Source organism: Candoia aspera, chromosome 3 (genome assembly GCF_035149785.1).
Source record: "Candoia aspera isolate rCanAsp1 chromosome 3, rCanAsp1.hap2, whole genome shotgun sequence".
Classification (NCBI taxonomy): Eukaryota; Metazoa; Chordata; class Lepidosauria; order Squamata; family Boidae; genus Candoia; species Candoia aspera.
The window spans coordinates 34,656,336-34,674,146 of NC_086155.1; the positions used below are offsets into that span (position 1 = coordinate 34,656,336).

The 17,811-nt window shown below is 38.0% G+C and overlaps 1 protein-coding gene across 1 annotated transcript in view; it reads right to left on the reverse strand.

Annotated features, from left to right (window-relative positions):
• The window catches only part of LGR6 (leucine rich repeat containing G protein-coupled receptor 6), a 139,547-nt gene that overhangs the window by 45,726 nt on the left and 76,010 nt on the right, over positions 1 to 17,811 (reverse strand). Inside the window, exon 5 of the mRNA XM_063299818.1 lies at positions 3,168 to 3,383. Coding sequence (XP_063155888.1) covers positions 3,168 to 3,383 — 216 coding nt within the window. The remainder of the gene's footprint in view (positions 1 to 3,167; positions 3,384 to 17,811) is intronic.

Below are 17,811 nucleotides of genomic sequence, written 5' to 3' on the forward strand. Positions count from 1 at the left end.
TATCAAGTGTGTGCCACAGGATTCAGTCCTGGGCTCTGCACTCTTTAATATTTTTTATTGATGACTTGAATGAGAAGATCAAAGTCAAATATACTTCTCAAATACGTATATGACCCAAAACTGGATGGGATAGCTGATAACCTAGAAAAGAAAAATAAGTACTGTGTCATACATCCAGTTCTAGACAACACTCTTTAAGAAGGATACAGATAAGACTGGTTTAAATAAGGGCAATCAGGATGGTTAGGGGACTGGAATTTAAGTCATATGAAGAGATGTGGAAAAATCTGGAAAATTTTTAACCTTGGAAGTAAAATAGACGGGGTGGATATGATAGCAATCTCTGAATATCTGAAAGGATGTCACACAGAAGGTCAAGACTAGTTCTCTGTTACCTCAAAGTGTAGGATATGAGATACAAGTTACAAGACAGATTGTGACTGAATGTCTGAAAAGCTTTCTAACAGTAAGAGCAGTTTAGCAGTGGAATCAGTTGCTCAGAGAAGTAATTGGCTGCACTTCACAGAATGTGGTACAGCAGAAGCTGGACAGCCATCACTCAGCGATACTTTAATTTCGGTTCCTACTCTGAGCAATGGGCTGGATTCTATGCTTAAAATGGATTGACTTCCAACTATATGAACATCCAGTGCGCTTAAAGGATGAATGGGGATTAAGCCATGCTACAACCCAAAACATCTTAGCATACCAGAATGGCTTTAGCGTTTCTTCAAAAAAAAAAGGTTATATTTAGCCTTTTATATGCACCCTTGGGACATATGTTTCTCACTACCCCACATTAGTGGTATTTGTTATACGAGAGAAGAATAGTACGACTGAGATATAATCTTTTATTGTTAATTTACTTTTGTCTCTGATATTAATATTCTTATTAATAATAGCTAGAATGGCTGTTGCTGAGCCAAAGAATCCTGAAATGTTTTGTACAACAAGAACTTGTGAAAATAAGTCATTTATATGCACTTCCCCTCTCCCACCCCTCCATATATACTTCCTTTGCTAAGCGTTTCAAATAACGTGCAGTTCTTTATCCAGGCAGTTTGAGCCAAAGCACATGAGGTTTAGGACAGCCTTCCCAACCTAGTGTCTTCCAAATTGTAATGAACCACAATTCCCATCTTCCATAGCTAGCCCAGACTTTATAGGGGGTTCAAGTGGAGGGGAAAACTTCCTCCCATTAGTCTTTCATAAGCGTTTACTCTTAGAATTAAATACTTGCTACGCTTCTGCATCTGATCAGTTTTCCCTTGACCTTTTCACAGAGTTGCCACAAAGCATTTATATTTCCAGAGCGGGAGCAGCTGCTTCAGCCCTGTTTTTCATAAGAATGGCAATAGTTCTAGGGCACTTAGTAATTACATGCAAACTTACTAATCAACGCCAAACAATATACTGCTAACTAATTTACAGACATAAACTTCCCTTTTAGATGATAAATAAGCCAATAAATCACTGGTTAATGCTACAAATGCCACTCACTAAATTGTTGCAAAGGCACCAGTTAGCAGTATAATTACTGATTGGAGGATGTTTATCCTTTCGTACTTGTCTGTGAAATGAAAGTATCCCATCTGGAAACGGATAGCTATTGGAAGCAATATCATTTGCTTAATTTGTTCATTTATGTGGAAGCAGTTTTAACCAAGCAAATAAAAAGAAGTTAAGAATGCCAATCATATTCAGAAGGTACTTGCAGGATGGCCTTTTCCAGCCAGAGTTGACTTATCTGATATGTGCATACTTGGGAAAATTCTTGGTATTTTCCCAGTTTTATGAAGTAAGCCTTTTGATGGTGCAGTGGGGAGAGGTTGGCCTGCGGGAGTCTGGGGTGGCTGCAGGGGAGAAAGGGCAGGGGAGGCTATTAGGATAGTGATGGCAGGAGTTATGGGGTGGGCCACCCATAGGGAAGGTGACCCTGATGTTTCATAGGCCTGGTAATCTGGGTTCCAGAGACCCTGACTTCTGGTTGCTGCTACATAATTCGTAGTCACCTGTAATAAGGTTTGCCTCATCCACAATTTGGGGCAGGGGGGGGGAGGCAAGGCCACATCTCTCTGTTATGGCCACGGAATTATGGAACAGTCTCTCCACAGAAATTAGACCTGCCCAATCACTGACTGCCTTCCATATGCTGGTAAAGACTCTTCTGGAAGGCATTTGGTTAGCATTAGGCATTTGGCATTTGGTTGGATTGATTAGCATGCTGGCTGGGGAATTCTGGAGTTGAAGTCCACATATCTTAAAGTTGCTAAGTTTGAGAAACACTGGATTAGATGACCCTGTCTGTCTGTGACATACAAGATTGATCCATAAGTAATGTTTAAGACAATAACAATATTAGGGTTAACTGAACATTGCAAAACACTGTTCCTGCATTTGAAAGTTGAGACCTCTTCATCAAGCAAGATGTACAAAGCTAAAGGAACAGTGGAGAAGGCAATTTAGTTTGTTTGTTTGTTCATTCATTCATTCTCATTCATTCATTCATTCCTATTTCTATAGCCACTCGTATGCGACTTTGGACATCTTACAAGTATTGAAAACAACCATACAGAGTTAAACTAAGAATAAAAATGGCCCTACTGAGGGAGGGAAGGGGGAAACAGCAAATTAACAGCAGTCACTTAACATAATACTCAATAAACAACAATTTTTTATCTTTATTTTTTTTATTTTATTGATTTTATTGCTTTGTTTGTTGTGAGCCACCTAGAGTCATTAACAGTCAGGCATCTGACAAGTTTAATAATAATACAACAACAACAACAACAACAACAACATAATAATAATATGACATCCTGGTGCAGAGCCTGGGGAAAGAGAACTAAGCCTCTTTTGAAGGACAGTAGTTTCAGGGCTGTACAGATCACAGGGGGAATATTGTTCCAGAGGGCAGGTGGGGTGACAGAGAAGCATTGAGTCATGTCTGCAGTTTGCAGTCATCATATCTGTTACCCATGCAAAATATAGTTTAATATGTCATATCTGTGTCTACTTAGAAATAAGCCCCAATGAATTTAATGAAATTTCCTCCAAAGGAATATATTGATCCCATAACATAATTATTTTCTCTTCCGGATCACCTGAAAAAGTTTTCAGAGGAACAAAACAACAAATAATAAATGGAAGAAAAAGGAAATACTTACAGTACCACAAGGCTAGTGAGGTTCTGGAAGGCATAGTCAGGAATGTGCCAGATCTGGTTGAGCGCCAATGTCATTGCTTGTAGAGCTGGCAGATTACTGAGTGCTTTGACAGGGATCTCTTTCAGGGCATTATCATCCAGCCAGAGGTGACGTAAGGCGGGCAACCCTTCAAAGCTCTTTTCGGGTACAACAGAGATCAGATTGGCATCTAGGCGTCTGTAAGAGAAAAGTGGATAGCAAATCAGATACAAAGCCAGATATGTTTCAATGTTCTGTTAGTTAAAAACTTGAACAAGCCATCTCAGAAGGGCTGTTTTGCACAGAGCCTCAAGAGGATATGTACCAAACATTAGACAGTTCTAATTTCTCGTGCATCTTTTGTTTTGCTCTGATAGGAAATGGGACTGTGAGGTTAGGCCTCAGAAACAGGATGGCATATGATTTCCTTTGATTACTTTTTTAAAATCTTATAAGTAAGGATGGTGATAACTATGATGATATTATTCTACCACAATAAAAAAAGCTGAACTGGACAGTCAGCATACTATTTATGAGAATTCTCCAGTCTTCTTACTTCCCAGATATGGGGACCAACTTCCAGAAGTCTGCACTAAGCAGTAATGTGGCTTGTTTGATTTTGGTTTAGTTTGTGTGACCTCAGCCAACTGTGATATATTCATTAAGCAACCATGGATTACTATGATGTATGAATCCATAAGGTAAATGAAAAAACAGTTTGCCAGCTAGAAAAAGTAATTCAGTGTTTTGGTGATTGGATGGAAAAGTAAGCCTGGAGTTTAAAAATACTTTTAAAATGATATGTTTTTGAAACAAGCTTTGCTTGAATGTTTCTATTATCTTACTACCTATTGGGTCTTTGTATTTGTAAATAAATAGTTATTACAGGACTCAGCACAATTCTTCAGTGTTCTGTTTCTCCAGGAAGCTGATCCGGAAAAGCTGCCCTGAAGCCTTTACCACAAAGGAAATAAAGAGTATAAACAATAATACCATCAGACTTAAATAACCTGTAACCTTGCTTTCAGAACCAAAAACAGCTTGGTGTCCTTGCTGCTTGCCCACCATCCTAAAAATATGTAGGAGAGTTCAAACTCCCAAGTTGTGATGTCTTGCAAATGCAACTCCTCTTGTGGAATATAAAACTCTACTTCCTTGGCACCAAGAAACTACTAATTATATCATTAAGCAAAACAAAAAAGCAACCATACAGCTCTCCTCTTTCTGCACTGTGTGATTATGGCTTCTTAAGCACTTTCTATTATGGTTTCTACCTAGGATAATTGGGCAGATTAGGAGACAGGAGTAGGCCAGTGCCAGCTTGCTCCACTTCCACATAGAAGTTTAAATTTTTGCTGCTACTGAGTTCCTCAGATCATGCCACAGTTAATGGGTTGGTTTGTATGACAAGCATTAACCCTGCAGTGGGACGTTAAGGCCACATAAAGGAACTGAGATAAGACTCTGGGATTTATGAGCAGGAGTCACAACAAGTCTTAAGCTCATTGTGGCTACACAGGGCACTTAGGGATCAACAGCAACTTGTCATAGTAGCTAAAGTTGGGCAAGCTGCTTACTATGGTTAGTTGAAACAAGCCAACTTAAAATGAAAATGTATGAATCTGACCTGTTTAACTATCACTGACATTCATTGCAGTTTAAAGCTTGTATCCCATTAGAGAAGGAGAGGGAAAGGAAGCAAAACCTGCTAAAACCTTTATCATGTTAAACTACGGTTTAATGTTATATCTAAGAGTTTATATTTTTAGGCATCAGCATTACTGGGTATAAATTTGTGTCTTAAAAATGTTATGATTTTCTGTTTCTTCTAAGTAGTTTTTGTCTGGTCCCTCTCATAGTATATGTGCTTTTTAGTTAGAAAAGCAAGATAAAAATACTATAAATAAGGAAAAAAATAAATACCCATATCACAAAATGTAAATAACACCTTTCTCATATAAAACCAGCAGAACTCAGCCACATTTAAATTTTTCTCTGTCTACAGACCTTCCAAGTTGCTTTTCTTAGATTACCATCAATTTCACCTTGTTACTTACAAGTAGGGCCATACTGGTTTGTAGATTTCAGGAGCTGAGGTTCCATATCCGAAGGACACCAGATTATGGAAGGAAGACCTGTAGGTTCTTGAGTACATAACAATAACAATATGTACCCATGGGTATATGCTGGTAAATATGAACAGCATGATAAAGTCCCCAATGTGCTTCTTATTGACCTCGATTAGGGAGATCTATGACCCTGAACCCCCTCACTTAAGGACAGGACTTGTTAAATTTTCCTTAATAAGAAGCCAAAGAACAGCGAAGATGGGTGATTGGTACCAGATGTTCCATACAGTAGATGTACTTTTGCAGCAGACTGATAAGTCCCAGATGTTAAATACAGTAGATGGATCAGTGCAGCAGGGGGACTGACAATTGTTGCCATAGGATGATTACAACAGAGAAGTATGCTTAGAATTATAATAGAACACAATGTGGAGTTCAGTAAAATAGGTTAATGGAGAATATTCTTTTGTCTTATCATCTAATCACTTTGAACCAGTCTATATATTCAGTGAAATTGGAAGTTCCTTACTAAAAGGATCCACGTTGTTTTTCTTTTTCTGGGCATTCTAGCTACCAGTTTTTGTGATAGTCCCCATTTTATATTCATGAAATATTCTAGACAAAGAATGGTTCTAACAAATTCTAAGGGAAAATGGTAGCTGCCAATAGGAGTTGTCATTTGTCCTCCACCTGGGGCATTTGAGGAAGTAATGGCTCCTCTGTCATCCTTGCTGAAAAAATTATTCTGCTAAAGAAGGCAGAAGAACAAATGTGGGTCAAATCCCTGATTATCTGAATTGCCACTGTGGTTCTAAAGGCTGCATAGATTAGTCATTATTTCCAACATATAGTATTATTTATTAATGCTGTGTGTTTCATATTTGATCTGAAGTGCTGCATAGTCCTATTAAATATATTTTGCAAAGGGAAAAACAAGTTAATTTTAGCTATAAAGCCCAAATACTCATGCTTTCTAGCTGCAGCTAACTCAAGCACACCAGTTATTCCTCCCAGTACAATCACTCTCCACCCCCCCCCCCCCCCCCGTCCTGCATGCTGCCCTAAAGGAGAAAATGTGCTGATTCTGTTGCAAATATGCCACCTCCGATGAGGATTTAACAGTAAATAAAAAGGGGGAGGGGGATTTAGCATGATAGTCCACACATCTGATTTGTCCTTCATTTTACAGTGGTACTATTTTAAATACTCCCAAACACACACACATTTCATAAATAAAATAATTCCTAGTTTCGGGCCTTTTTTCTACTACAATAGAGGCTACTGCAGTTTATGATAACAGTTGGGGGATATGATGTCTTCAAGAAACAGTTTCCCACAACCTCAACTTATGCTCTATTTTAACAGGTAGTGTGATTTTTAGAAGATTGTCTGATGATTTAATTTGTGCTTGATAATTAGAGTAGCTTTTTTCTGCATTTTGGAGCTAAGTGCTCAGTCATTGTTACCGCAATTTTTTCGAGCAACAAATAATTGTGTTATACACAACATAACAGAAAAATGCCATATCACCTGTTGAAGTCAGGCTATATTTATTTATTTACTAAATTTACTGTATATATTGCTCAATTCCCGTGATTCCTGGCAGTAGTAAATATTCAACACCTAAAATATTAGGCTAGGTTTGTCCGACATGCTAGGCTCAGTGTCGTTGGCTAATCTGTGGCTCAGTGTGTTGTACAAACCCAACCAATGTGAATAGTTAATGGATCAGAGAGTTTGGTTTCTTGAGTCAACCATGGATCAGTTAGGGCCTGATCAAGATAAAAGGCAGCTCTCTGCTATACCTGTTCAGAATGCAAATATTGCATGTCTCCATAAGACATGGAAGTCAAAGTCCAACCACTAGGAGAAATGGAGAGGATGTAGTAATGCTTTCTCCTCAAAAATAGAAGAAATAATGGCCCCCAACCTAAACATTTGAAATTGTTGGTCAGCTTTTTCCAAAATCTTCCAGCCAAGGCCAGTTCCCTTACTTATCACATGGCCTTTGTACTCATGGCTGTTTTATTTATTTTTTTGCAACTCACAATTCTTTTCAATGAACCAGAAAACATACTTTTCTTGTGCTCCAGGAAAGACTTATACCTCATAAATTATATTAACAAAACTTAACATAACTGCACAAAATCAGGTCCATGCAATAAATTATAGGTACATCTTAAATTGCCCCAATCTTTTTCTGTTTCTTTTTTAGTCTCAGTGGAAGGTGTTTTTTTAAAGGGCAAAAGCACATTCTATCAAAATTGATTTATATGAAGCAATATTGCCCTTACAGTGAGCTGTCACATTTCAAACAGATCAAAGGTGGTCTATGAAAGCAGCAACATGCTCTCAGGCAATGTTAATTCCAAAGTGATTCTTTTCCTTCCTTCCATCACTCATCAGAATATATATGCATACAACAGCCCTGTCTGGTGGGGAAGGTTTCTCCTTTGTCAACAACAAAGCCCTTGTCCTGCAACTTCCAAGGAGTCACAGCTTGCATTTTAATCTTCAGAAATAATAATGATGATAATGATAATTATCCTATTCATGGATTTAAAAACATCTTAAGAGGCCATTACTCTATTTCCATCTGTTTCCAAAGTATTTCTCCAAAAGACATGAAGAGGGAGATGCATAGTGCAGAGAAACTAAGAAATGTCAATGCCTTTTTATATATGATGAAGAAACAGAGGTCAAGATGTTGAAGGACAACATTCACCTGAACCATTCATTGGTCCTTCATATTTTTTTAAGTGAGTGTTTTGCAATATAAGGATACCAGAAAAAGCAACTAACTACATCTGCATCTCCTTGCTTGCTTTGAGCACATGTACAGAATTTCATAGCTGTCAATTTCTATCTAGCAAAATTCTGATCAACTTGTAGGGACTAGAACTCTGCATTGTGTTCTAGCAGAGGCAGCAGCTGAACTAGACACTTACAGTGTGTCCTCCAAGAATGAGTCTACCTACTTGTCATTGCAATCTATCCTGCCCACCCTGCACATTGCAGAGTGTGGGACTAGATGAACTTGGAATATCTTTTCCAACTGCACAATTTTATGATTATTTGATTCTGTGCTTTCTTTCTCTGGATCTATTATTTTCTTCCACCATATCTGGTTCAGCTGATCCTCCCAGCAATTCCCCTGTCATCTTTCTCATGATCTCTTCCAAGTACATATACACCTAGTTAGGTGCTTGCTAGAAAGCATCTGAACAGTGAGAAAAAGAAGAGAAGCAATCTTCTATTCTTACCTTATTATATTCTACAGCTCTTTAACATCTTCTACTTTTCAGGTCAACAATACAAAACATTGAGAAAAACTTGAGACCCCTACAGTACTGTGGTTTTAAGTTAAAAGGAATATTTCATAGAAAATACGCATTCAGCAATGTTTCCATGTGTTTGTGTGAGAGAGATTTGTTCAGACATTTTCCTACATAGTAATATGGATTGTTCAGTTTTGGCTTAGCACTTTGCATGACCTTTTTAATCTGTAAATCATGTTCTACTGCTTAGCAGCATGTGTTAACAAAATAAATTGTGGCTTATTCAACAAACTATGGTTAAGCAAACTAGCTTTCTCCAGAATTACGGCCTTCAAGATATGTTGGGACTACTATTTTCAGAAATTCCAACCAATTTGGCCAAAGGATATAAATGCAGAATCAAGAAACAGCAGCTCACTAAAGAGGTTGGGAAACAGAGGAGCTTGACTTACACAAAAGGGATGAAAAAGGAAAGTATACCTGGAAAAAAAACACAGAACCATGTCCAGACAAAAGAAACAGAGCTCCTGGAATCTAAATCTACATTGCAAACACCACAAGTAGTTCCCTAATCATTCAGCCTTAGCATCAAGCAAGCATCAAACACATTACGAGGCTTTCCCTCCCCAACCCATCCCAAGAGCAGGAAAAGCTCTAGGCAGGAGGAACAACTTATGTTTTACATTTTGGCAGTCCCTGGTTTGAATTAATCTGAGAAACTGTTTCTTTATACATGCATGAAGATAAGTGATGCATACAATTTTGCTGTTTGTGCTGTGATTAGATGCTGACATCAGTGACTGGAAAGTTCTTACATCAGATATGGAGCTGGGGTAAAGATGTAGCATCAAAGTGGGCATGGCTGTGGATTGACAGAAAGCAGGGTAAGACTTATCTCCACCATACTATCCACATCCCACTTAGGACTTCACCCTGTTTCAGTTGTTCCACCAGTGTATACATCTGGTAATGAAATGGCTGCAGTAGTCAAGTATTCTGCCAATCGATCTGTGACAATGATGGTGTACTCTATCTCATGTTCCATCAGAATAGACAAATGTCTGTGAAAGCCTATGGTCTGTTAGAACTGTAGTTTAAAAAGGATTAGTTAATTTGTCTTTATAGTGCTATAAGACTCTGTTACAGATACCAAAGACATGGAATAGCATGACCTAAGTATTAAAAGAGCATTAGAACTAACAGTAGGATCAGCTATGCAAGGTAACTAATCACAGTAATTAATAAATCAATGCTGTTAAAAGGTAAATGTCCTAACAGTCAGGAAACCACGCTGAGACAAGGAATAGGTCTCTAGTGTTCATTACTGCTACATAAGACAGAAAATCCTAACAAACTGAAGAAGTGTGGGAAACCCAAACAGATAAACCCCAAAAGTCAAGGCAGGTCTGATCTGTGTCTCTTTGAATGGCCGCTTAACTCCTCAGTACTACGCATGTGTTTTCCCCCCTGGATAGGGGCCCCCTCCTGCTCACCATCAGTGCTCATGACAGTAAAGCTATAATGGGCCGTCTCTTCCCCACAAGACAAAACAAAAAAGCTACATAATCTGACTAATTACATGACCAAATTGAATTTATTTATTTATTTACTGTATTTATAGCCCATCTTTTTATTCAGGAGTTCAGAATAGGATACTTAGCACTGAGCAACAAAAACATTAAAAGAAAGTGATAGGCCCAAAGTCACCCAGTGAGCTTCTATGGCTGAGGGTAGACTAGAAGCTGGATCTTTCCAGTCCCAGTCCAACACTTTTACCTCTACACCATGCTGGATTTTATTATAAGTTATAAAATATAATATTTTATTATGAACTTCTATAACATTAAAATGCTCCTTTGGCCAGAAAACATGATAATGTGATGTTAACAAAGTTTTCATAGATTATCTCAGAAAAATATTTAGAGACACTGCAATGAAAAAAAAAAGATTTATAACCTTTCTAAGACAGTGTTTGCAGGCAGAGAGAGGGGGAAAGCCTTAGGTTAATAGATTGTAAAAATATTATGCATTTACTGTATAGAAAACTGTTAGTGATTGAAACTGACTGTAAACCATTGTTTTCAACAGCAAAGACGATCTTTCAAATACACCATCCAGATAAAGCTTCTTTACAGTAGCTAAACTACTATATTTATTGCAGATGTATAATCCAAAAACTTAGCCAAGAAGAACAAGAAGTTATATGTCAGTCTATTAAAATGTCTCTGTCAGTAAAATGTGGAGCATTGTTGCAGAAAGCATGCATACACACTGCAGATATTTGTTTATTTGTTCAGTCTCTTTGTGACTTCATGGACCAGCCCATGCCAGAGCTTCCTGTATATACATACTGCAGATATATTTGGTTGCTATGCTCACATTTGGATAAAATGATATCATCTTTTTTTCTAGCTACTGAAAAGAATTCTTGACCATTACCATAAGGTGAAACAAACACTTGCATTTCACGATGGCACAGTTGTCCCTTGACATCAGTTTTCTTCCTTGTCCCTAAAATGTTGCTCTTATTTCATTCCCAGGCCATGAATGAGAGAAGCTTAAGCCATCCTTGTGATCTTGCTGTAAATCGTACTTTCCCCCTTTTTCTGCACTGTCCAGAAAGAGGAAACCTCAAGACGGGTAAAGTCTTTACCTATCATGTGCTGAAATACTGAATCAGGATGCCATTTTGCAGTGACACAGAAAAGGCCCAACAAAAGCAGGATAGGGAGCAGCAATGGGAGCAGCAGATTTCATGCTGAGTTTTCCCTCAGTTCAGGATAGGTAGATAGCACTTGACTCAGGAGTGGGAAAGTCCCCAATAAGTTGCTGCTAAAGAATCTTTCTCTACAAGCAGGGATGTAAAATAAATTTGCCACAGATTCCCCTTGAAAAGGATTTGGGCATTCTGCTCTTCTCCCATTGAGTTTTTCCAATATATACACACTAGCTCACATTTGCCCTTCTTTACTCAAAATTCTATGAAAAAAAAAGCAACTGAAAATAGGTGTGCCATTAAAAGATATGAATAGTATTTTTTTAAAGAGCTTACATTAGGGACATTTATAAGAAAGAAGCTTACATCAGTGTATCTTAGAGACAGTATGTTCAAATTACGTATTTGTCATGGTTCCTGTTCCAATGTTCCTGAAACATCGTAATCAGTTCCCATGCCATGCTGGTGTTGACCCGTGTTTTTGCACAGGAGGGGGCTGCTACTGTTCCTTGGTGCCAGGCAGCAAGCTGGATGATGTGAGTCTGGAGGAATGCATGTTTGGGTTATCTCGTCTGGTCAAGGATGTTACGCAGAGACTGGCAGGAACCGTTAGGAACACCTGCAAGGAGATGGAGTTGTACTGATTTTGGGAGGAGGGGCTTGGGATTGCTTGTGAATCAATTGGGAGAAATCCTGCGCCTTTAGTATTCTCAGCTTTGCCTGTGTTTCTGCATACTATTCATTATTAAATTCGATATCCATAGAATACCTGTGTGAGTCTGATTACTATTTTGAATAGGCAGTCATTACAGTATTTTAAATACTAACTTTTATACAGTGTAAAACAACAATGTTGTTTCAGGAACCTAAATTTTCCATTCTAGGGGTTGCTTCAGAAAATTCAAGCTTCTTTCTTTGTCTTTTATTTTCATTTGAAAGATAACCCCCAGGAGTTTGTCTGATCTTTTAATCCAATCAGCTCTCTTATTTTTCTCACTCTTACTGAAAGTGCAGTAATTATAACTTATAGCACCTGTTTGCTTTGAAAATCTTTGGCTTGATGTTAAGCTGGCATAAAAAACAGGCAGTGTATGCATCTGCTTTAGGTAAGAACTTGTAACCACAAAGTTGTTAATTAGCCTGACACACGACTCTCGCAGGGTATTCATAGTGTGTTGTTACCACACCTACAAAACTGCTGATAGACAGATGCTCTGCTAGGGAATCGCAAGTGGATCCCAGCATTAAATAAAGGATCTCACCCAACATGCAACTTAGAAACTGCCGTTAGGGGTAGATGTGCTTCTTCAGCTCCTTCCATTTTATACAAGGGAAGCTTGGAGAAATATACAAGAAACATAATTTCTCAATGGAAAGTAAAAAGTTTGTACATGGTCTTCCATTCCACCTTCTTCTCCATTTTAATGACCTTGGGCTGATTCAGTCTAAGATTTTCGATTTGTCCTAATCATAGATGACACTGCAATAGCAGGAGGCTGTGGCCAATTTTGTCACAGATGCCAATTTTGTTACAGAAGAGAGTTGTGTTATTGCTAAAAAGCACTATTGCATCTAAAATAGTCTTCCAAACCTAGTGTCCTTCTGATATGTTGTACTTCAACTCCATAATACTAAGCCAGTGTAGCCATTAGATTCTGGATGCTAAGATCCAGCATAAAACTTTTAGCTGAAAGATGGGTATTATTGTCTCAGCTGTTATTGACAGTGGAGATAAGTGTAGCATTAGGGATAGAACTGCTGGAAACAAAACAATGCCACGCACCCTATAGGAATTTTTTATTTTGTTTTCAATAAGCCACAACTGCCAGCATTTTTTTGTTGGTGGTGCATATTTGATGAAGAAATGTCCATGACCACCACTGCTTACAAAAACAGTTAAAACAAGCCCATATGAGGATATGTTTGCAACAGTGGAGCAAGAGATAGATGACTGTCATGAATCATGTGGAAGTCCTGATGCTGGTGAGCTATCCTGACATGAAGCCAGAGAAAAAAGTAAGAGAATCTATATGATACCTATCAATTGGTCATTTTTCAGAGATGTAGCCTCCTTAGTCTCTTGCAGTGAAAGAGATTTGTGGCACCTCACTGGCCCTTTCCCCATTGGCTTTTAGTGTTTCTAGTGTTACCAGCCATTACTGAAGTAATATAGAACCTGTCCTCATTACTTTCATATTGACACAATGACAGTTGAATGATTCCAGTTGATTCTGTGAATCACTAGTGGTGATCTTGTCACTAGCAAATGTAGTAAGGCATAAACTATCTGGAAAGTAGTTACAGGATGCAAAAACTTCTATCATAATATATTTAACATGCTACAGGATTCTTTGTGATTTTGATCAAACATTAAAATGCTATTATTACTTCTTAAAAAAACATTTCTTCAACACATATTAATTATTGTAATTCTTTTAAATATTGTTGCATTTTATTGTGCTTTGTTATTGTTAGTTGCTGTCGAGTCATTTACGACAGATGGTGACCCTATGTATAACAGAACAAAATGCTTTTCGGTCTTGCGCAGTATGCCTGACTGTTCCAATGTTTGCATCCATTGTTGCTGTAACTGTATCAATCCATTGCACTGAAGGTCTTTCTCTTTTCCACTGGCCTTCAACTATACCAAGCATGATGTCCTTTTCAAGCGATTGGTCTTTCCTGGCAATGAGAGTCTAAGCCTAGTTATCTTCGCCTCTAGGGAACATTCTGGTTGTATTTCTTCTAAAACTGATTTGTTTGTTCTTCTGGCAGTCCACGGTATTTTCAATAATCTTCGCCAACACCACAATTCAAATGCATCAATTCTTCTTCTATCTTCTTTTTATAATGTCCAACTTTCACAGGCATATGTGGCAATTGAGAAGACCATGGCATGGGTCAGACACACCTTTGTTTTTAAACTGATGTCTTTACTTCTGAAAACTTTAGATAGGACTTTGATGGCAGATTTTCCCAGCGCGATACGTCATTTGATTTCTTGATTACTACTTCCCTTGGCACTGATCGTTGATACAAGTAGACTGAAATTGTTGATGACTTCAATTTCTTCTCCATTTATTGTGACATTGTTTATTGGTCCATTTGTGAGTATCTTCATCTTCTTCACATTTAGGTGTAGTCCGTATTGCTGACTACAATCTTTGATCTTCATCAGCAAGTACTTCAAGTCTTCTTCACTTCCAGCAAGCAAAGTTGTATCATCTGCATATTCCAGGTTGTTAATGAGTCTTCCACCAATTCTGATACGCCATCCTTCTTTGTACATTCCTGCTTCTCGACTGATTTGTTCAGCGTACATGTTGAATAAGTAGGGTGAAAGTATACAACCTTGCTGCACACCTTTTCCAATTTTGAACCACTCGGTATCACTGTTTTCTGTTCTAACGACTGCCTCTTGATCCATGTACAGGTTCTGCGTGAGTACAATTAAGTGCTCTGGAATTCCCATTATTTGTAATATTAACCATAACTTGTTATGGTCCACACAGTCAAACGCCTTTGCGTAATCAATGAAACAGAGGTAAACATCTTTCCGGTATTCTTTACATTCAGTCAAGATCCATCCAACATCAGCAATGGTATCTCTTGTACTGCATCCTCTTCTAAATCCAGCTTGGACTTCTGGTAGTTCTCTGTCGATGTAAGGCTGCAAATGTTGAATTATTTTCAGCAAAATTTTGCTAGCATGTGAAATTAATGAAATTGTTTGATAATTTCCACATTCTGTTTGATCTGCTTTCTTTGGAATGAGTATGAATCCAGATCTCTTCCAGTCAGTTGGCCAGGTCATTGTCCTCCAAACTTCTTGACACAGAAGAGTAAGTGCTTCCATTGTTGCATCTGATTGTTGAAATATCTCAGTTGGTAATCCATCAGTTCCTGGAGCCTTGTTTTTCACCAATGCCTTCAGTGCAGCTTGAACTTCTTCCTTCAGTACTGATGGTACTTGATCATATTCTACCTCCTTAAATAGCTGAACATTGAGTAACTCTTTTTTATACAGTGATTCTGTATATTCCTTCCACCTTCTCTTAATACTACCCATGTCATTTAATGTATTGCCCATAGAATCTTTAAGGATAGCAACTTGGGGCTGAATTTTCTCTTCAGCTCTTTCAGTAGAGAAATGCTGATTGTGTTCTTCCTCTTTGATTTTCTAACTCTAGGTCTTTGCATATTTCATCATATTTTTCCTGATCTTTTCAAGCTGCCCTTTGAAATTTTCTATTTAGCTCTCTTACTACATTCTTTTTTCCATTAGCTTTAGCTACTCGGTATTAAAAAGCAAGTTCCAGAGTCTCATCTGACATCCATTTGGATCTTTTCCTTCTTTCCTGCCTTTTTAATGATCTTTCACTTTCTTTGCATATTATGTTCTTAATGTCTTCCCACAACTCTCCTGGTCTTTGGTCATCAGTGTTTAGTGCATCAAATCTATTTTTGAGGTGATCTCTAAATTCAGGTGGGATGTTTTCTAGATCACACTTTGGCACTCTTGGACTTATTTTAATTTTCTTCAGCTTCAGCTTGAACTTGCTCATGAGCAATTGATGATCTGTCCCGCAGTCAGCTCCTGGCTTTGTCTTAACTGATGGTATTGAGCTTCTCCATCGTATTCTTCCACAAACGTAATCAATTTGATTTCTGTGTAATCCATCTGGTGAGGTCCCTGTATATAGTCATCGACTGTGTTGTTGGAAAAAGGTGTTGCAAATAAATAAATCATTGGTCTTACAGAACTCTATCATGCGATCTCCAGTGTCGTTTCTGTCACCAAAGCCATATTTTCCAAGTACTGATCCTTCTTCTTTATTTCCAACTTTTGCGTTCCAGTTGCCAATAATTAACAGAGCATCTTGACTGCATGTTCGATCAATTTCAGATTGCAGCATTTCGTAAAAGTTTTCACTTTCTTCACCTTCAGCATTCGTGGTTGGTGCATAAATTTGAATAGTAGTAGTATTAACTGGTCTTCCTCGTAGGCGTATAGATATTGTGCTTTAATATGCACAAAGTGCTTCCTATACATTATATTTATAATCATAAACCTAGTCCTATTTTGAATCTAGACAATCTAATTTGTTGTGCATTGTACATGCAAGCTGAAATGCATGTCAGTTATTACACTGTAACCTTGGATTGTGGACAAGCTGTGTGCAATCCTCATGCCTCAAATGTGTAGCAGATTTTATTGCTTTCTCTCTGGTCTTTTGAATGTTAGAATAGATCCACACCCTGATGAGTCCAGTAGCAGGTGTGTAAACAATGGCCAGGTGCAGGCCAGGCCAACTGGCCTTCTCTGAAAAAACAAGCTCTTCTCTCAAAAGGGTGGAAGAAAGAAAGTAAAAAACGAACAGTTTTGAATTGCCTATAGACAAAAGGCTCATTCCTGAAAGCATAATACATGTACCCATTGAAATTCTTATGTGATCACCTTAACCTTTGTCTTAATAAATCTTATAAATATGAACCCAGAAAGACTTGCTCCTTGAATGTTTGTTTTCACTCCTGATTACTGTCTGAGAGTTCTGACACTGAACATGATAATGGCATCATAACATGTTTGTGAGAGGGTGTTTTCTCCCTTCCAATTTATAAACATACAAATATCATGGAAACATGCTATAAGGACAACATGTTCAGCCTGCCCTGCACTCAATTTGCAACCCTTCAATTCCAACATCTAGTGTGGAATGCTTTCTGGAGTATTTCCTGATTTCTGGGTAGTGTTCTAGGAAATTACATGTCACGCTCATAACGGCGGGAAAGTGGAAAAGCCACAACCCTGACAAATGGATTGGATCCCCACTGGACTTTGAAATATTTGAAAGCCACTCCGCAGTGATATATGAAAGTTCCATGTTGGAGATATATATATATAGGTCTGTGTGTGTGTGTGTGTGTGTGTGTGTATGTGTAGCTTGTGGAAAATTACTCATAAATACTAAAAGAAGAAATGTGTTTAATTCAGATCTGATCTTTCTTTTCCCCAATATATGACCATCCTCAAGAAGAAATAGAAATAACAGAAAGATATTTGGCATAAGACCAATTCTGAATAAAAAGCTATTTGGCAGCCCCAATGAAATCTGAGGAAATCAGCTTAGCTTTTGATATGCCTTAATTCACAAAGCAGTCGGCTAAGGGGAAAACAATTTACTGAACAACTTTTTGTCTCTTTCACATCAGCCCTAATTTATCCTAATAAGCCTGGTCTAATGGGACTTAATGAGGGCAGGGAAAACTCCAAAGGGTTTTTTTTCCCCCTATTAAATCTGGATTTAGAAAGAAAATTGTCACTGTTAAGGGAAGCTCAAAAAGGCAGTAGTTTTTCCTTTATGTCAGGGTACAACAAAGAAAGAGGAGTATCCGGCTGATTTTTATCAAGTGAAATGGATCTGAGGCTGGTTTGTATTAAAATGGCCTCCCCTTTGCCTCCGAGTGACTACTGATGATGAAAGTAGAATAGAGGGCTGCAATATGCAACATAGCCCATCACTAGCTATAGCCATGGTAACTTGGCAGTGGTATCCTTAGCA